The sequence below is a fragment of the Salminus brasiliensis genome, chromosome 1 (assembly GCF_030463535.1).
Source record: "Salminus brasiliensis chromosome 1, fSalBra1.hap2, whole genome shotgun sequence".
Classification (NCBI taxonomy): Eukaryota; Metazoa; Chordata; class Actinopteri; order Characiformes; family Bryconidae; genus Salminus; species Salminus brasiliensis.
The window spans coordinates 93,336,115-93,357,795 of NC_132878.1; the positions used below are offsets into that span (position 1 = coordinate 93,336,115).

The 21,681-nt window shown below is 44.5% G+C and overlaps 1 protein-coding gene across 1 annotated transcript in view; it reads left to right on the forward strand.

Moving 5' to 3' along the window:
- Nucleotides 1-19,604, forward strand: part of plcl2 (phospholipase C like 2) — a 103,619-nt gene extending 84,015 nt beyond the window's left edge. Inside the window, exons 5-6 of the mRNA XM_072692440.1 lie at nt 12,694-12,803; nt 18,348-19,604. Of these exons, the coding sequence (XP_072548541.1) occupies nt 12,694-12,803; nt 18,348-18,557 (320 nt within the window). The 3' untranslated portion in view covers nt 18,558-19,604. The remainder of the gene's footprint in view (nt 1-12,693; nt 12,804-18,347) is intronic.
- Nucleotides 19,605-21,681: the final 2,077 nt, after the last annotated feature.

A 21,681-nucleotide genomic window follows, 5' to 3' on the forward strand; every position in this document is an offset into this window, starting at 1 on the left:
ATGTGGCATGCAGACTCTTGGGGCAGAGACCTGCTGACCACTGTAGCAGGGCCCATGCTCGCTGGTGCTGCCAATCAGGAGTTACCAGAAGCATAAAACACGTGTCAACAGCAGAATAAGCTGTTTGGCAATGGCAGAGAAGATTTTGACAATTTTTTGATGGGTGCAACCCACATAGTCCGCTCTGCTGCTCATCCCGCAAATGCATGTTCCTTACAAATGTGGCACCATTTAAAAGGGAAATGAACAGGCTTTCCAACGGTATAGGATTTATTGGCAAGCAGCATAGTTACCTTATAGAAATAATCTACCAAACACAAAGTTTATATTGATATAATGTGTATTTTATTGCAGTTCTGAATTTATTTTAGTAGATGCAATATCATTTATCATAGATACTGAATGATTTTGATCAGTTAGTGAATTGCTTAAATGCAGTGAATCATTTATAATAGAAAAGGAGTCATTTATAGCAGCTATGGAATCATTTGTCGTAGATACTGAATGAATTATGGTCTTAATTGTTTTCTAAGAACTCAGACTAAGTCCAGGGTTCTTAAAATAACACATAATCTCTTTTTAAAGTTAAATCTGGGGTTAAATATGGCAGGTGATTTAGGCCTTTCCTGGGTAAAAACAGTGAGCTTGTAATCTATGGGTTCGTTAGCATTAGAGAGCTCAGGTAGTGGTGGCTCAGCAGTTAGGACAGTTAGGTTGTGGGTTTGATACCTGGGCTCGGAAAGCTGCCACTGTTGGGCCCTTGAGCAAGGCCCATACTGCTCTCTGCTCCCCGGGCACCGCATTTGCACACTAGTGTGTGTGTATTTAACAGATGAAAATGGAAGGATGCCCATATAATCGAGCCGCGGGCCTGCTATGCCCTGTGTAGACCTGGTGGTAGCACTTCTAAAACCTCTGTAGAATTTTCTTCATTTCAGCTTCAAGGATGCTTTGATCCACATGGTGTCTTCTGACACCATCCCAAGGGTGTAATATTGGCTTCATGAATACGTTTGAAATAAACATGTTCTGGTTATTAGAGAAGAGGGGGATGTTATGTAATCCCAGCAATTCCGCTAACGCCACATCAGTTATTCTCCCAGGAAATAACACTTTATTATTATTTCCGGCTCGAGTGATTCTCCGCGCCCTGTGGGTGAAGTGGAACGCCCAATTCAGATATACATGCTGCCCCGTAAATGAGTGTGGACAACCGGGTCTGGTGGATTTTAACGCAATGCCTGAAAGTGCATGCAAATTCAGTAAAGCACTTCTGTCAACCCGATGTTCTGCCTGGGTGAACTGAGCACTGGGCCAAACCACACTGCTGTCACTGATGAGCTCATCAGTCAGTTGTCTGGAAGAAGATGCCTAACAAACTGCTGGCTAATTACAGTGCAGACACAGCGACAGACAAACAATGGCTTCTTCAACCCCGTCAGACCTAACGTCTCACAGTCTTAAAAATAGAGGTTCTTACAAGGTTCTTGGCTTGAATCTACAGATCAAGACGAACTCGGCATAGAACTTTAGTCTATACGGACGTTTGGGTGGGTGGGTAAGTTCTGGTCAGTGCAGTTGTACGGGCGTTTGGGTGTGTGGGTAAGTTCTGGTCAGTGCAGTTGTACGGACGTTTGAGTGTGTGGGTAAGTTCTGGTCAGAGCAGTTGTACGGACGTTTGAGTGTGTGGGTAAGTTCTGGTCAGAGCAGTTGTACGGACGTTTGGGTGGGTGGGTAAGTTCTGGTCAGAGCAGTTGTACGGACGTTTGAGTGGGTGGGTAAGTTCTGGTCAGTGCAGTTGTACGGGCGTTTGGGTGTGTGGGTAAGTTCTGGTCAGTGCAGTTGTACGGGCGTTTGGGTGGGTGGGTAAGTTCTGGTCAGAGCAGTTGTACGGACGTTTGAGTGGGTGGGTAAGTTCTGGTCAGAGCAGTTGTAAGGGCGTTTGAGTGTGTGGGTAAGTTCTGGTCAGAGCAGTTGTACGGGCGTTTGGGTGGGTGGGTAAGTTCTGGTCAGTGCAGTTGTACGGACGTTTGGGTGTGTGGGTAAGTTCTGGTCAGTGCAGTTGTACGGGCGTTTGGGTGGGTGGGTAAGTTCTGGTCAGTGCAGTTGTACGGACGTTTGAGTGTGTGGGTAAGTTCTGGTCAGTGCAGTTGTACGGACGTTTGAGTGTGTGGGTAAGTTCTGGTCAGTGCAGTTGTACGGACGTTTGGGTGTGTGGGTAAGTTCTGGTCAGTGCAGTTGTACGGACGTTTGAGTGGGTTGGTAAGTTCTGGTCAGAGCAGTTGTACAGACGTTTGGGTGGGTGGGTAAGTTCTGGTCAGAGCAGTTGTACGGACGTTTGGGTGGGTGGGTAAGTTCTGGTCAGAGCAGTTGTACGGGCGTTTGGGTGGGTGGGTAAGTTCTGGTCAGAGCAGTTGTACGGGCGTTTGGGTGGGTGGGTAAGATCTGGTCAGTGCAGTTGTACGGGCGTTTGGGTGGGTGGGTAAGATCTGGTCAGTGCAGTTGTACGGGCGTTTGGGTGGGTGGGTAAGTTCTGGTCAGAGCAGTTGTACGGGCGTTTGGGTGGGTGGGTAAGATCTGGTCAGTGCAGTTGTACGGGCGTTTGGGTGGGTGGGTAAGTTCTGGTCAGAGCAGTTGTACGGGCGTTTGGGTGGGTGGGTAAGATCTGGTCAGTGCAGTTGTACGGGCGTTTGGGTGGGTGGGTAAGTTCTGGTCAGAGCAGTTGTACGGGCGTTTGGGTGGGTGGGTAAGTTCTGGTCAGAGCAGTTGTATGGGCGTTGGGTGTGTAAGTTCTGGTCAGTGCAGTTGTGCGGACGTTTGGGTGGGTGTTTTTTCCCCAGTTACTGTGAAACACCCTCTAACTGACCTGGTCACACTACTCACTGTATGTTTATCATCACTGTGGTTATAATCTGTAGCACTGGACGTTTTACACAAAATAAAGAAAGACAGCCACCCCCCACTGTTTAATAACAAATAAGGTGTATAACTTGAACGTGAATGGGCGGAGCTTAACTGCTGGGTGGATATATATAAATGCATTATTTTGACAACATCACAAAACTTAGCTTAGTTTTTGTCTGATTCCTGAACCGTGTTTTGGCATTTTTACAATGTTTTCAGCCCTTTCATTCGGAAAAAGGAAAGTTTGGCCTTTAAAAGTAGCCCCAAGGTAATAGCACTGTAGAATACAAGCCTATAAACAAACCTTTGCAGGTATCCTTCCAAATTAGTTGAAGAACAGCAACAGGGACAAGACAAAGACAGCCAAGTCCGCAAACTTTTGACACACAGCGTATGGGTATGTGTGTTTAATGCTGGGGTCTACGGGCGTGCAATGGTGGAGAAACGGTGGGTCTAAGAAAGCAGGAATGCTCACGGAACGGCAGCCTGGATTTTCCCACCCTCATCCTACAGTACGTTGCTAGGCAACTCCTGCCATGAGGAGCAGTCGGATCCGTGCATGTGTGCTGCTGCTGCTGCTGCTAGCCGCAATCCTCAGCCCAGTCATGCATTGTTAAATCCAGCAGCACCTCTCCTTACATACACACACACACACACTTGCACACTCCCACACAGACTCTGGAGTGTTCTGGAGGTTAACGGACCTTAATAAACAATCAATACAGTCATTAAATGTAAGGTTTACTGTCCACCATGATGGCTTCATTTCAGGGGAGATCAGAGCGAACGTGAACGTGCCTTCAGACACACACTTAGATGGATGCACACACACACACCCACACCCACTAGGACATATGCAGATGGTATAGCCTGTGTATTAGGGGTGGAAGTATGTGGCCTTTGATTGTTATGGTAATAATGCATTATGGATTTCAAATTTCACCACAGTTCAGTTTGATTATTTCCTAAGATGATATTAATACAGTGGAAAATGAAATTACATTATTATATTTACATATTTATTTGACATATTTACATAAATAAGTATGCACTCATTTCTTGGCCAAATTAAAAGCATTATTATTCTGGTCAACAAATGAGTGCCTGCTTATTATAAGGGATGTCCCAGTCAAGACTTTTTACCCCCTGGTCTGATCCGAGTCGCTTAATGCCAACTATTGGCCGATCCCAGTCCGATCTTGGTGTTTCTATAAGTAATACAGCCCCACAACTTAGGTAAGATGTGCTAATCCACATCGGTAAACAGCAGTAAAATCACTATTTTAGTACCAGTTTCTGTAATCAGACTAAATTCTAGTCTGATTTACTTTGTTTGGAGCAACTTTTTTTAAACGTTTTATCGTTTTTTAGAGTTTTATATCTTACAGTCCAGTCTGACTGACCTCCCTGACCAATCAGTTCCCAGCAGTTGAGTCGCCACCTACAGATCAGTCTGTTGGTGCATTTCACACCCCTGTGTTGAATTTATCAGAGAGACTGTTGCCCACTTAAAAAAGAGAAAAATTCTCAGATAAGGTTATGCAAGTCTGTTTACCACCCTGTTATTTTGCCTCAGAATAAAATCTTACGTTACCATTGATGGCATTATTAACATTTACATTTATGGCATTTTGCTGACGCTTTTGTTCAGAGCTATATACTGGGTTACTCATATTACAGAGGTGGGGCACTCTTCTACAGAAAACGTAAGGATCAGAAGTAGATCATAACCCTTTAAAGCAGATACCCGACCCCTTTAAACTGCCTGGATCTCCCCCCAGTCCTAAATCACTGGATCAGACCTACTTATTATCAGTGATTCTAATGTCAAAGTATGAATACGGGGCCTCGACCTGGACCAGACCATCCTGTAGTGGGAGGCTGTAGTTCCTACAGTGGTTGGAGAGACACTTCACAGCTTGGCTTGAGCATGTTAAATGGCCCTCAGGTTAAGATCTAGCTTAACACCATTGCACAGCAGTTCATGGGATTCAACCTCCACATATAACACATCCGTGGCAGTAAACACGAATCACAGGGTTGTGGGTTCGATGCCCAGGTTTTCTGTATTTATGAACAGCTTATGCCCAGTAATCACACCTGACCATAAGACGTTTTATGAAGTAAAGTGCTGGTGCCTGAGTGGTGGCTCAGAGAACACTTAGAGTTCTGGGTTGTTGATCACAGGGTTGTGGGTTCGAGTACCCTTATCACCCTGGGATATACAAAGAGAAGTTGTTCATTGTTCGGCACAAGTATAATCACAAACCCAGGGTTGAGCCATCTCAGTGCCTCGGGGGAGCAATTGGGGGTCAGCCCTGGGGATCAAACCAGCAACCTTCAGAGAAAAGCTATGTTTTCTTTGCTTCTTTGAAATAAAAGCATGTGATGTTTGAATTATCCTTTAATACAATGTTTACAAACAGTCCATATTTGAAAAAAGGCCACAAAGTCAGGTCAAGCTTTTGGAATTCATTGTGGTTGTGATATATAAATGTGCTTGGGGGAACTAGTCTCACAGTAGTGGAAAAAGACATGAAATATTGAATTGTTGGTCATTTCTGATTATTATTAATATATATATATTTTTTGGTTTTAAAAAAAGTCTTATATGAGAGCATACGTATTGCAGTAGTATTATAATCGCTCAGTCAGATGAATGCAGTTGAATCGCCACCTACAGATCAGTCTGTTGGTGCATTTCACACCCCTGTGATGAATTTATCAGAGAGACTGTTGCCCACTTTTCAGAACTCCCCCTGCTGGCCTTTCAGCTTGTTAAAGGATAAAGACAGGTTGCGGCCACTGATGAGTTTATCAGCCTGGCAGAACATGCAAACGGACCTGCACACTTACTGTCATGCCAGTTAGAGTTATCTACATGACTGAGTTGGTTACAGCGCGGTCGGAGTGATATGGGGAGTATGTACTGCAGGGCCGCAACTTTCCTAGAGCCATGTAGCTCCTCTGCAGTGGTTTTGGAGGTGCTTGAGGGCTTGGTAAAGTGTCCAGATCAGGGATCAGTTTGTTTGCAACTTTGGTTGGGGTGAAATAAAGAGGAAACATGCTCAGATAAGGTTATGCAAGTCTGTTTACCACCCTGTTATTTTGCCTCAGAATAAAATCTTACATTAACATTGATGTCATTATTAACATTTACATTCATTACATTCAGAGCTACATACAGGGTTACTCATATTACAGAGGTGGGCCATTGTAGTGTCTAGACCTAGACCAGGAATTAAACCCCAGTGTTCTACATGCTGTGGTGTGGCTTGCTGGCAGGTAGTGGTGTTATCCATGGCTCCACACCAACCACCACAAACCTCCCTTATATGGAGGGTTCATGGAGAAGAAGAACATAATAAAAGCTCTGCCTTTTTCTGCAGTCGTTTCTGTACTGGAGTCTTACTGGATAGTGTTGCTGTCCTCGCTGTGTCCTCTGGGTGTCTTCTCTGCGCTGTGTACAGTTAGCTAGTAGAAGGTACTGTATGCTGTTAACTAGTTTAGCTTTTAGTTCTCCACCTTCTTCCATTTGGCCCTTCTCCTATTTCCAGGCGGCCTAGCATTAGCCTTTTTACCCTCACTTCCATAGTCTCGCGAAGTAGCCGTTGTGTTTAGCCTAGAAAAGGCTTTTGTTAGTGGGCTGGGGGTTTCGATAAGTCAGGACTGTGATGTAACAGTTTTGGAGTTTAAGAATTGGTCCATTTTTTCAGCTCTGTTGTGCTCCTGCTAGAGGACCCTTCTACGTACTTAACTATTTCCATTCTTGGACATTATTAACCTCTGTGACTTTTCTTACACCCTAAAGATTACATTTACATTTATATTTAAGGCATTTAGCAGATGCTCTTCTCCAGAGCGACTTACAAAAGAGCTTTGCTATTTACCCAAGAAAAACCTCAGCTAGTTTATATAGACTAATAATTCAAAGATCCTCTAATCTTAGACTCTACTAAACACAAGTCAGTAAGGAGACCATAGTACTCTGCTATTCACCCAAGTACTCTCAGAAGAGGAGGGTCTTCAGTCTGGGTTTGAAGACAGTGAGCGTTGGACTCTGCTGACACCCAGGGGAAGTTCGTTCCACCACTTCGGTGCAGAACAGAGAAAAGTCTGGACGCTCGTCTTCCGTGGATCTTAAAGGATGGTGGGTCGAGCCGAGACGTACTTGAAGCTGGAAGGGCTCTTGGTGCGGATCGGCTTTTAACCATCGCCATTAAGTACGGAGGGGCTGGCTGGTCCAGTCTTGGCTTTGTAGGCCAGAGTCAGGGGTCTGAATCTGATGACCTGGGCAGCAGCTACAGGAAGCCAGTGAAGAGAGAACGCAGCAGCAGAGGAGGAGATGAACATGGCTGAATTTAGCCAGAAGAGAGTTGCAGTAGTCAGGTCTCGAAGTGAGGAGAGACTGAACGAGCACCTGGGTGGCCTCTCTAGAGAGGAAGGGTCGAATTCTCCGGATGTTGTACAGAAGAAATCTGCATGACCGATAACTGATCATCCATGACTACACCAAGGCTTCCGGCTTCTGTAGAAGGAGTGACCAGTGAGTTCTCAAACGAGTAACCCTGTAATACGAGTAACCCTGTAAGTCGCTCTGGATAAGAGCGTCTGCTAAATGCCGTAAATGTAAAATGTAAATGTTCTCAAAGGAGATGGCAAGATCGTTCAGGTCCAGCAAATTAGTGTTCAGTAACTGCATGGAAAGCAGTTCTACCAGTGAGGATAAAAGCCAGGAACCACTGGTGGTCGTGCGAAATATGATGTACTTGAGCTTCCCCTGGGTGTCCGAACAGCAGAGTCCAACGTTCACTGTCTTCAAACCCAGACTGAAGACCCTCCTCTTCTGAGAGGACTTGGGTAAGGAGTAGAGTATTATGGTCTCCTTATTGACTTGTGTTTAGTAGTGTCTAATCTTAGAGGATCTTTGTATTTTAGTCTATTCAGACTAGCTGAGGTTTTTCTTGAGTAAACAAGTGAAGCACTTCTGTAAGTCGCTCTGGAGATAAGCGTCTGATAAATGCCTTAAATGTAAATGTAAGAAAGTGGTCCATAAAATTTGTAAATTTTACCATAGTTGGAAATTCCGATTTGTTTGCTTTTACTCTGGTCCAAAATAAGCCCCACCCCCTCCGGGTTGGTACCAAAGCATATTCAATATTATTAAAGCTGTAGAACACGAGAGGTTAAGAGTGTGGTCACGAATAACAGCACAGCTGTGACAGGGTTGTAGGCACTAGTCAAAGGTCAATATCGTAGATAATCACAGCTGTGATGACCCACGACCTTAGTGATTCTACTGCTTTTACACAACACTTCAGTAAATAAAGAGAGAAAGAAGGAAATGAAGCTCGGACGATGGTGTCAGATGTGTTCTAATATTGGCAATTCCTTCCGTCCAGTCCTCATAGTTCCTCAACAAGTAGTCTGTTGCACCGTCACAATAAGGACTACACTTACTGTACAGCTTACGGTCGGTTCCCCAGCTCCTCGCAGAGGCTCAGTGACACAGGTTTCTCTTGTGGAAGCCCATCATGTTTCCTGAGTGGTGTTTAGTTTGGGCTTTCTGGTTTCTGACTCATTCCAGGTTGTTTAGTTGTGATCTGCTGTCACAGCTGTTGACCAAACAGCTTGATTGGGGGCAATGATTGGTTCAGAAGGGGCAGTGGTAGCTAAGGTGGCTCAGCGGTTAGAGCTACACTTTTGATAACAGGGTTGTGGGTGGGTTGTAGGTTCGATACCCGGGCTCGGCAAGCTGCCACTGTTGAGTCCTTGAGCATGGCCCTTCACCTTCTCTTGACGTTGGAGTTGACTGCCCACCACCCCTCTGGGGGTGTGTGTGCTCACTGCCCCTTGTTCACTAGTTTGTGTGTGTGTGTGTTCACTACCACAGATGGGTCAAATACGGAGGACACATTTCCCTGTGACCCTGTCACACTGCGGTCACACTCTCCTTCAAAATCTGACCAAAGCAGCTGTAGGTCTGTAGGTATCCATTTTCACAATACAGTTATGATGCATTCAACAGGTAGAAATGCTTATCAGATTTCAAGGCTGGAACTAACTGCTAACTGTCTGATATCCAACAGAGCTGGATGTAGTTGAATCGCCACCTGCAGATCAATGCATTTTACACCTCCGTGTTGAATTGTGTCAAAAAGCAAGAATGGAAGTAATGGTCCGTTTGAAAGACGTCCCCCTGCTGGTCATCTGCGTCACTGCGTGACCTCACTGGTCAGTCAGACAGACAGACGTCACCTTGGACGTGAACTTGGAGATCGGTAAACTTATTTTACCTTGCCATTGCTATGGCAAAGAGTCATGGGTTAGCCTGGTTGCTATGGCTTGTTTATTCCCTGCCCCTCCCCCTCGTCTGAGGAAATGTGGAAGTTCTACAGTTCTGCTAGATCACACAGCCTGCCAAGCCAGGCGGGACTTGATGCTTTGGGGGAAAAAAGCTGACGGATCTGAGACGCTTTCTCTCCAGGCCCATCCTTCAGCTGAGGAGAAACTGCTGGAGAAGAAACGAGGGGAGGGTGGGGGGGGTGTCTGCAGCTCCTCGGGTGACAAATCCCTTCTCCTTTGCCGGTCTTGATGCTAATGCAGTCTGAAAGGATTCCATGTCTGTGTACTGTGCCCACGCTCGCTCGCTCGTCCTCGACCCCCCTCCCCCCCATTCTCTTTTTCTTCTTTTTTCCTTTCGCTCTCTTTCTCCCTGACTCTCTATCCCCCTCTCTCTGTCAGCCACCTGTCCCGTCACTCCTGTTTACTCTCCTCTTTGGGCCCCGGACGCTCCAGGAGGGAGCAGCGCTTCTAAAAGCAGGTGCCCCGACTCAGACTTGAAACAGGGATGCCGAGCAGGCCCTGTCTGTCTTCACCTCTCTGCGGAAAAGTACACACATGACTGGCACTAATCCTAACCAACGTAATAACCTTGTTTCTCTCCAGTGCAGCGGCAAGGTGCTTTCAGAAACCTCGTGATTGATCACAGAGTCAGCGGAATGAAAACAAGCTCATGAGTAGCGAAAATGAAAGCAGTGTGGCAGGATATAAGGCTGACATTTGTGGTTGTTTCACTTCAGTTTTAGGTTGTTTTCGTCTTTGTCTAAAACCATGGTCTTTATTAACACATTTAAACGTTTGATCTGCATTTGAACAAAGTTCCTAAACACACAGTTGCAATTGAAATGGCTGAATGTGCAAATTTGATGGCTTTTGGCAATAGGTACAAGCCTAAATATCTCATAACAACAAAAAAACAAGTGCTTTCTTCACTGTCTTTCAACTGTAGTCTCAGAATTATTCAATCCTCTGAACAGAATCCCTCATAAGAGCTCACACTTGCAAATCAGGTGCAAATCAAGGGCTTCATTAGTTGCATCAGGTGTGCTTGAGGTACAACACATCAAATACACAGACTGGCTCTGGGTTTGTTCACTGTGATGATTGATTATATAGAGGTCAAGAAAGAGGTCAGGCTTTTTTCTGTCCTGCACTGAAGTGATGGAACGAACTTCCCCTGGGTGTCCAACGCTCGCTGTCTTCAAACCCAGACTGAAGACCCTCCTCTTCCAAGAATACTTGGGCAAATAGTAGAGTATTATGGTCTTCATATTGGCTTGTGTTTAGTAGTGTCTAATCTTAGAGGATCTATTGAATTTTAGTCTATTTAGACTAGCTGAGATTTTTCTTGAGTCGCTCTGGATAAGAGCGTCTGATAAATGCCTTAAATGTCAATGTAAGAAAGTGGCCCATAAAGTTGAGCCAAAAGAGCAAAGGCACTGGATGCTCCTAGGGATCCTAGGAGAGAAAGTCTGCCAGTTCAAAGTTAAAGGAACACTGGCTACGCTACCTGGACGTGGTAGAAAGAGGAAGCTATCGCCAGACGCCACCAGATTTCTAAGGAGGCAGGTGTTCAAAAACCCTCCACCTGCAGCAAGATTTGGTGGCAGCAGGCGCTGAGGCTTCAGTTTGTACAGGAAAGTCCATACTAACTATACTAAAGGTCTCCATGCTCATGCATCTCTCCTGAGCACAAGAACGGTCAATTCCAATCTGCTCAGAACCAGATAAATAAGCCACAGACATTTAGGAACTCTGTTCTTTGGAGCGATGAAGCAAAACTGGAACTTTTCAGGTGCAGAACATCAGCTGCAGACGATCAGAACGTGGTTCGAGAGGATTCTGGAGGTGCCTGCCTTGTTCAGCCCTCAGACATTTAGGTTGGTTTGCTTGATTGTTGAAGTAAGTGGTGAAGAAGATCGCCATGGTCGGATCCATAGAGCTCCCTGAGGCCTTCAGAATAAAGGTTGTAGATGCAGGTGAGTCTGGGAAGGTGGTTTGTAAACAGACCAGGACTTCTGGAACAGTGTGCTTTGGACAGATCAAGCCAAAGTTGATTTATTTGGGCACTGTAGCGAGAGACCTGTGAAATACAAACCAAACACAGCATTTGAGCACAAGAACCAAAACCAACTGTAGCGCACTGAGCTGGAAATGCCATTGTTTAGGGCTATTTCTTCACATGACTGTAGTTTTTACAAAGCATAATGATACGCTTCACCATCTTGTTGGACAGCTTGTTGGACATCTCGTTTCTAAACCATGGGCATTAATATGGAGTTTCTCCTCCCGCTCTCCTTGGCAGCTATAACACCCTCCACTCTTCTGGGAAGGCTTTCCACAGGATGTTGGAGAGTGTCTGTGGGAATTCATGCCCATTTACTCAAAAGAGATCTGGACAAGAAGGCTTGGCTCGCAGTAAATGTTCCAGTTTATCCTAGAGGTGTGCAGTGCGGTTGAGGTCAGGGCTCTGTGCCGGCCGCTGAAGCTCCTCCACACCAGACTCACCCAATCGTTCATTTCTAGATCTCACCATCGGCACAGGATGGCAGCTAACATGTCCTTGTGAGCTATAGCATGAACATCCCCCTTGACTGACACTGAGAGGCTGAGCCCAAACCCTAAAAACAGCCCCAGACCATCATCACGTTTCTTTGGAACTCTAGAGTTGGCACTCTGCAGTCCAGCAGCGGTAAGCAGTACCATCCAGAGGCACCTTGGGACTTGGGGTGAGCGATGCAACAGAGGATAGATGACTTCAGCACTTTGCTGCAAGGATAAGCTGTTGCTGCCCCTAGACATTTTCATTCGAAATGATTACACTTACAGTGGACCAGGGCACCTCTAGCAGGGCAGAAATTTTCCGAGCTGACTTGTGGAGAGGTTTTAGGACAGTGTCACCTTAACAGCTGCTGTGTCTCGGAGGGCCCCGGGTGGTCCAGCGGACTAAGGCCCTGTAACTGCGATCAGAGGATTGCTGAGTCGTATCCCAATCACGCTGTTAGCCATCGGCAGCCGGGGCCCCGAGAGAGTGCAATTGCCCTTGCTCTCTCTAGGGTGGGTAGATGGCGCTCATCACATCACACTAGTGCGGCGCTGGCCGTCACTGGCATCACTGGCATGCTAGCCAGTGCGTCATAACCGGGTATACGGGGCTTCCTTTTTTTTTTAATCAGAATTTTTTTTTTTTTTTTAAAGAAAAGAACAGCTGCTGTGTCTGGAATTGTAAAAGCACTTCGACAAAGTCAGTGCAGATTGGTCATCAAAAGCAGAAGCAGAGTGGAAACTTTGCTTCTCTCAAACTCTCGTCAGGCTGGTTGTCATCATTCATCACAATGTACATGGGCTGTGGAAGAGCAGACAACATCATTTATTATCTGTTAGCAGAGCTGTTCATTTGAATAAAGATAACGATGTTGTTTTCCCCCGTTGTGTTTTGTGTTCCAGCGATGGAGTTCCATGAAAATCTCCATGACATGGCAGTGAAGGAGGGTCTGAAGGGTAGAAAGCTGCACAAGTCAGTGGAGAGCTTCACCTGGAACATCACCATTCTGAAGGTCGGTCTGTCACAACAGTTTCCAAATATGCAATAACTCACATTTAAACCGCTGCAGTAAATACAAATGATGATATGAGCGCCCCATCATGGACAGCCGTGCATGTGCCTTTATTGACAAGCTGAGAGATACGGAAGCTGCATCTGAAGATGAAGAAACTTGTAGACTGAGGAGGTAGAGTAATACTACAGGGTTTTACACTAGTATTACTCGGGTTAGTCGGAGTTATGCAGTTTTGGCAAGAGGTCTCGTGCAGCTCCACCAGAGTTCCATAGTGCAGTAGCAGCGTTCAAGAGGCAGTGACACCAGGGAGACGCCAAAGGGAGACGCCATTCTCCCTATTACAGTCAGTGTGTTATCAACACAGTTCTAAAGTTTTAAGGTAAGGTTAATTACCTTAGTTTTTAATTAAGGTATAATTAAGGTCTCTAAACAAACAAAGTGGTTATTAGAACTAATCACATGGGAGGTTTTGTGTTAGAACCAATCAGAACAAACGATTTGATAATCACAAATGTCACTCTGGCAGGTTGTCATCATTCATCACAATGTACATGGACTATGGAAGAGCAGACAACATCTCTCACTGTGATTAGGACCAATCACAGTTGGGGGGCGGTCTCAGAACAAATGTCACTAAGATTAGGACCAGTCATAGTCAGGGGGGCGGTCTCCGAAAAAATGTCACTGTGATTAGGACCAGTCACAGTCAGGGGGGCGGTCTCAGACCAAAAGTCACTGAGATTAGGACCAATCGCAGTCGGGGGGTTCTCATAACAAATGCCACTGTGATTAGGAACAATCACAGTCGAAGAATTTATTTGCAAATAATGGTGGAAAATAAGTATTTGGTCAAAAACAAAAGTTCATCTCAATACTTTGTTATATATCCTTTGTTGGCAATGACAGAGGTCAAATGTTTTCTGCAAGTCTTCACAAGGTTGGCACACACCGTTGCTGGTATGTTGGCCCATTCCTCCATGCAGATCTCCTCTAGAGCAGTGATGTTTTGGGGCTGTCGGCAGGCAACACGAACTTTCAACTCCCTCCAAAGGTTTTCTATGGGGTTGAGATCTGGAGACTGGCTAGACCACTCCAGGACCTTTGTTGCCCTGGCAGTGTGCTTGGGATCATTGTCATGCTGAAAGACTCAGCCATGTTTCATCTTCAATGCCCTTGCTGATGGAAGGAGGTTTGCACTAAAATCTCACAATACATGGCCCCATTCATTCTTTCATATACACGGACCAGTTGTCCTAGTCCCTTTGCAGAGAAACAGCCCCAAAGCATGATGTTGCCACCAGTTGGTATGGTGTTCTTTGGATGCAACTCAGCATTTACTCTCCTCCAAACACAGCGAGTTGTGTTTGTACCAAACAGTTCTACTTTGGTTTCATCTGACCATAAGACATTTTCCCAATACTCTTCCGGAACATCCAAATGCTCTCTAGCAAACTTCAGACGCGCCCGGATATGTACTGGCTTAAGCAGGGGAACACGTCTGGCACTGCAAGATCTGAGTCCCTGGCGGCATAGTGTGTTACTGACGGGAGCCTTTGTAATGTTGGTCCCAGCTTTCTGCAGGTCATTCACTAGGTCCCCCCGTGTGGTTCTGGGATTTTTGCTCACCGTTCTTGTGATCATTTTGACCCCACGGGCTGAGATCTTGCGTGGAGCCCCTGATTGAGGGAGATTAGCAGTGGTCTTGTAGGTCTCCCATTTTCTGATTATTGCTCCCACAGTAGATTTCTTCACACCAAGCTGCTTGCCTATTGCAGATTCAGTCTTCCCAGCCTGGTGCAGGTCTACAATTTTGTTTCTGGTGTCCTTCGACAGCTCTTTGGTCTTCACCATAGTGGACTTTGGAGTGTGACTGTTTGAGGTTGTGGGCAGGTGTCTTTTATACTGTTAACGAGTTCAAACAGGTGCCATTAATACAGGTAATGAGTGGAGGACAGAGAAGCCTCTTAAAGAAGAAGTCACAGGTCTGTGACAGCCAAAAATCTTGCTTGTTTGTAGATGACCAAATACTTATTTTCCACCATTATTTACAAATATATTCTTTAAAAATCAGACAATGTGATTTTCTGATTTTTTTTTTTCTCATTTTGTCTCTCATAGTTGAGATCTACCTATGATGTTAATTACAGGCCTCTCTCATTTTTTAAGTGGGAGAACTTGCACAATTGGTGACTGACTAAATACTTTTTTTCCCCACTGTATCTGCTCACTTCACTCAGGACAGTTTAATTTCAGCTCCAGATAAGCCACCTCATACTGAAGATGGACAAAGAGTGGATGGCAGTCGACCCAGGGGCTTTAATTCCTTTAAATGTTGGGGTCTGAAAAGCCTGCCCTGTGTGATATTCATCTGAAATACGACAGGCCTTCCCTCTGTAATCATGTCTATTTGACCCTTAACATAAGTCACATTTGCATCTGATAATTAAAGATTATGCTACATGCTGAAACTGCCCTTTGATTAATACATGGTCCCTTGATCGTTTCCCCTAAGGTCATTTCTGTTGTTTATCCTGGCGAGGTGCTTTGCCAGACTACATAATTAATTAGAGAACACGGTTAGCCTAAGTGGATATGTGGAGAATCAGCAGGGCTGGCGTCAGTGAAAACTCACTCAGCTCTGTAAAGTCTGAGTGACTCCATCCCATTGCTGAGGGACATAAGGTGGCCATCTGTCGTCTTTAAGCAACAGCGACCCCCCAGCTGTCCGAAGTCTCAAAGCTCTTTATATTCATCTACATTAACCCCCTAAACTGAAGATTAAGGCTTGTTATTCAGTAGTTACTATGAATTATTTGGTAACTGCTGGATAATAGTCACACATGCTGAATGCTGCATTTGCATTTCCAACAGCAATACATGCTTTATTAATTTAAATAATTTAAACTCATTTTATGTGTTACAAATTCTCATTACCTTGACCTTGATGTACATTTTCTTGTACTTACTTTTAGGATGAATGGACCAATAGAAATTATCTTAAATGCTTTGAATTAAATATTAAACAAATTTCCATTGAATTTCTTTCCTGAAAGTTACCTGTAAAATTGACATTTTGGATTATGCAAAACTTATACGTGTTGATTTGCAGTCCAGGGGGTTTTGGACAAAGGTCATTGGGACCATTAGGACCAGTTGCAATCAGGGGACAGGCTTAGTACAAATGTCACTCGGATTACGACCCTGTCCCTGAGATTAGGACCATTCACAGTCAAGGGTCTCAGAACCAGTGTCCCTGGGATTAGGACCACTCTCAGTCAGGGGGCAGTCTCAGAACCAGTGTCTCTGAGTTTTAGGACCATTCACAATCAAGGGTCTAAGACCAGTCACAGTCAGGGGGTGGTCTCAGAACCAGTGTCCCTGGGATTAGGACCACTCTCAGTCAGGGGGCAGTCTCAGAACCAGTGTCCCTGGGTTTAGGACCATTCACAATCAAGGGTCTAAGACCAGTCGCAGTCAGGGGTGGTCTCAGAACCAGTGTCCCTGGGTTTAGGACCATCCACAATCAAGTGTCTAAGACCAGTCGCAGTCAGGGGGTGGTCTCAGAACCATTGTCCCTGGAATCAGGACCACTCTCAGTCAGGGGGTGGTCTCAAAAACACCACATAGAAAGAAAAAGTGCTAAAAGTTCCACTAAATGTCTGTTTAATAATAATAACTATGTAAGACCGGCTGTTTACTGGTTGTTTAAACGTTTGGTTTCATAAAGTATGCAAACTAATTTTTTTATGTCAGTAAGCTTTATGGAATCGGTGCTCTCTGTTGCTGATACCGATACTGTGTGTAAGTGCCAGTATCAACGCCGATACTGATACAGTATTGGTATCGGTGCAACACTAACATTTTAGCAATATTTTCCTCATTATTGCAACCTATTGACAGATTTTCTTTGTACTTTGGCTACATACGATTTATTTTCTGGGTCATTTCCTTAAAAGTTCACAGGAAAAAAACTGAAGTGAAGAGATTTAACAGTTTAAAGTAACAACTCAAATAAGTTGTTAAAAAAAAGAGCGAAAGAGAGAATAACCCTGTGAAAATATCTGTAAGAGTAGCTCTAGTATGACTCAAACCAATAAGAGTGGACCTGCATATGGACTCAAAGTTCATAAGGGGATAATTTGACTGTATTAGAGCTTTAAATCTCCTGATAAAGTTTAGTCCTGATGCTTGTTTTCCTTTCTAACATTTTAATTTCACAATTGTTTCCATCCCAGCCAACTTCCTAACAACATTCTGCTCCCTAGGGATTCAGGAAATGTCACTGTGACAGTGCACTGAGCTCTCTCTTGTGTTGCGAGAGCAACTGACTTATGAATTATGAGTCGTACTATACTGTTGGCCGAAGCAGTCATAATAATTGTGGCAAATTAATAGGACTTTCCAAAAGTCCTTCTGAGTGAAGGTGCTCCGTGTTTTGCAGTATGACTCTAATACAGGCCCAAAACAGCAGCTGATTTGTGCAGTTTACATTAAATGGTAGTTATTATATATGACTAATATTTTTATAGTGAAATTCAGCTTTCCAGTGGTTCCAGTGGGTTTTCCTTTTGGGAAGTAGGCGAGATTGCTGCCAGCAGGAAGCTTTGGTGGAGATTTCCCCTCTTCTCTTAAACACAACACAGCAGCAGCTCACGGTCATAATTCCCCAAGCCAAACAATGGGTTTCTTTATTTAATATTTGTATGAATGATGAATTGAATAATGTTAATATCAAATAATCATGATTAGAAACCAAGTCAATCCTTTTCCGTTTAGTTCTCATCTTAAAGTGATGTAAAACATGCTGACTTTCCTGATGAGACCTCTCAATCTACAAGTTACATTGGAAATGGCAATCATCGGGGTCCAAGCACCAAAACCTGTGGCGGTAGTGATGAGCAGTTTGTAGCCATTTACGTAGAGTCATAGACGCAGAGTCTCAAAATGTTTGTACTTATTGACCTATTTACTGTATATCTTGGTTGCGAAACAGTACAAACCTGAACTTTTGGACATGATTTGTTATTAAACCCAATAAATTAAGGTATCACTTTTATGCTGAAATCACAACCGTCATGAACTTGATGGTCCTGGACCATGCAGTTCTCATTAGCTGTGTCAGGATCTATCACCTCAGCAGTTTATTTAACTGCCAGTAACTCCAAACTGGATCGGACACTGGATGATTCAAGGTCTTTAAGAAGACGTCTGTTCTAGAGCAGTGGTTCCCATCCCTGGCTCTGGAGGACCCTCTGTGTTTCCTGTTTACCACCTTCAGCTCAGGATGAACTGGTTAATTAGCTGATTGGAGCAGGGTGAACACTATGTGCAGGACTATACAAATCCACTTTGACTAGCAGTGTAAAGCTTCATGGTTACTTCAGGACCATTTATTATTATTATTATTATTATTATTATTACGTTCTTTTCAACTTCAATCCACTCATAATCAGCTAAATATCAACCTTCAAATCAGTGCAGCATGATTTCACTCCCCTGTCCTCATCAGCTTTTCCATGATCTGCTCTGTTGTCTCCTCAGGGTCAGGCGGACCTGCTGAAGCACGCGCGAGCCGAGGTAATGGAGAACCTGAAGCAGATACATTACGCCGCACTCACCTGCAACTTGGCCAAGGGTGGCTCGGCAGCGACCCCGTCCGCAGGCTCCGAGTCCAGACCCCGCCGCAGCCTGGAGGCCATCCCGGAGAAGGCCGTGGGGGAGGAGGACATCAGCGATGAAGAGGAGAACTAAATGGCTTCATCACTCCCTCTAAAAGCCCCGAATCCCTGAACCCAGACACCAGTCGCTCCCTCCTGAGGCCTGCAAGGGTTTGAGCGGAGCAGAGCGGTTAGTGGGCGAAGCTGTCTGTGGCCCCGAAGCCAGGTTTTGATGGGATGAAGAGGAAGGAGGTGTTGTAATAAAGGTTAAATGGCCTTATACTCCGCCAAGACGTCCTTTAATCTGCCTGTCCGCGTCTCTGCCCACACTTTTCTCAGTGTTTCGTACCTTTGGGGCTAAGTGCCTCAACTTCCGTCCAGAATCCCAGATGCGTCCCGTAACCCTCAGACACCTGACTCCCGAGGCCTGTGGATTGGTTTTGCTGAGTGTTGTCGGGACAGTGGCGTAATTCACTGCGGCGTTGTTGTAAAGCTGTACACTTACAGAGCCTCACTCTATGACTGCCTATAAGCACAAGGACTAACGGTTTTCGAGGACCTAAAACTGGAGCCAAGAATGATTAGTGAGAGAAAGAGAGCTACGGTATGAGAGAGAGAGAGAGTGTGATAGAGAACAAATGAGCCGAGCTGTTTACAATAAAGAACTAATTTGTGTTTCGTCTGCCGAAATAGTGTATATAAAACATGAATACATATATATATATATATATATATATATATATATATATATATATGGACACCTGTTACTTTTTTGCTATGTGCACCATTTTAATGGATTAGATTTATTTTGTTAAGAGAAAACGTTTTAAAGAGTTCCTATTTTATTTGTGTGAAGGTTGGGCAGATCAGGACCGACGATGCCTGTTGGTCAGCCCCAAAATCTGACCAAGCCATAGGTGTTGTTTATTTTTTTGTTATGTTTTTGTTTTTCCCCCTCGATGGAGAGTGAATGAATGTAAGCCGCTTGTGGTTCGTTAGATGGAAATACTGTACTTTTTGAATACAACCAGCAGAAAATTGTATACAAGAAAGGGACGTGTAAAACTCCTGGATGTTTGAAAGGACGCGGTTAAGCTTCTAAACCATTCCTGCTATTAAAAAAAAAAAAAAAAAAAAAAAACGTTAAAAAAGAAAAAAACATAGTAAACCTATTTATGGATACTGTTAAACATGATAGTGCCTCGTTGTTGACGGTTTTGTCTTTTGGTGGGGGGGTGGGAGGGGTTTGCTAGAAAGAAATGGGATTCCTCTGCCTGCCTGGTCGAAGCTGAAGCCTGCCCAGTTCAACCTGCCAACCTGCCAATTCATCGCTTCTGGTTAATTAGTATTCATCGTTGGCTGGTCCCTTTGGTCGTCCCGCCGTGCCAATCCACTGTTGGACCTAGTGAGAACTACTTCCATCGGATTTTACAGCTTCTTCAAAATCAGAGGTTTGACTGGACATAAAAAATACAATATTAAAAAAATGGGAAAAATTGTTTCATACATTTCAGTGCTGTAACAGTTTGTGTACTTTTAAGCATAGTGAAGCATTTCTACCGGTCTGGTGAGGGGGGGGGGGGGGTAGGGGAGGTGGGGGTTAGGTTCGAATATGGTTGAGTTTTGTTTTACTCCGTTAAAAACCCAAAAGCTCTGAAATAAACCATGTCGAATACATTCTCTTAACAGTGTGTTGTCAGATGTTCTTTTGGAAGCGGCCCGATCCTCACAGTCCACCCACCAGAGACGCTGAGCGGCGCTGGCCCAGTTCAGTTGTCATGGCGAGCAGGCAGGAAAAGAAACCTGTAATCAGGGAGGGATTTCAGCTTGCTGACAGGTTAGTTACAGAACGCTAGATGGAATAATATACTGTACCTTTTAAATACAGCCAGCTGCAGGAACAGGAAGTGTGCAACTCCCAGATGTTTCAAAGCTGCCAAAGAGTGCATTCATTAGTGCTTTAGGTTTTTTGATGTGTAAATAGGAAGTATGTGACTTTGATTGGGGTGAAGAATGCTCAGATGCAGTTTTACAAGTCTGGTTACCACCCTGTTATTTTACCTAAGAATGAAAAACACCAGTTTTCCTTTTATGAAGATGAATAATGATGAGCTCTGCTTTTATGGGCTGTTTTAAGCTGTTTTATGCACCTACAGCAGCAAAGCATACCCTACCCCAGCCAGGCCTAGCCTAGCATAACTTGGAACCTTATAATGTCTAACTGGAACTGTGTTGCTATCCCCTCAATGTCCTCTTGGTGTCCAGTCTGCACAGCATGAAGTTAACTGGTCGAGGAGATTGTAGCTTAGCATGGCTTTTAGCTTACCATTTGTTTTGACTCTTCTCCCTTCTCTCATCAGCCTAGCATTAGCTTTGACACTCCTTAGTCACTCTACACACTTCTGCACGCTGTATAACGCAGCAGCGCTTGCCCCAGTCGGGCCTAGCAGTAACTTATAGCCTTTTTTAGACTCACTTCCATGTTCTTCTGACGTATTGGAGCTCCATCATTCCACAGTTCCACTGCTCCACAGCTCAGTGCTGTGGCCCACACCTGGCTGGTGTTAGGGGTTCGTAGGGTTCCTGGAAAACTTGGAAAGTCATGGGAAATAAACATGCTAAAATCCAGTACTGAATAATCTTTGAAAAATAACAAAATTGAAAAAGGTACGATAAAGTCATGGGAAATATTGTAATGAGCTCCTCCTTATTATATAATAATATTAACAAACTTTTATAGTAGCATAATGTTTCACATGACTAATCACTGCCTGTATCTCATATGACCATGCACAGTTTTGGCCGTGGTTTCATGAACGTGGTTTCATAACTAGCTAGCCTGAACAGTCTTTCAGCTACTAGCGTGGACTAAACATTCCCATAAACAAATTGCAGGGAAATTTTTGGTCCTGGAATTCTTCTTTTTTTGGGACTTGAAAAATTATGGAAAGACCTTGAATTTGAAATTGGTTTAAATGTATCGTTTATCTGCTCCAGAGGGTCCTATTCTATTGGCAGTACTTCTCTACAGGGACTAGACAAGCTCTGTCTGTGTCAGCAATTCATGCATCCTTAAGAAGGGGTGTCCACAAACATTTGGACATATAGCGTACCAATCAGTCATTGCTTGAATGCCACGGACTATCCAAGTATCGACGCTGACCGTTGTGCATCCCTTCATGACCACTAGTTATCTCGTCATCTTCTAATGGCTAGTA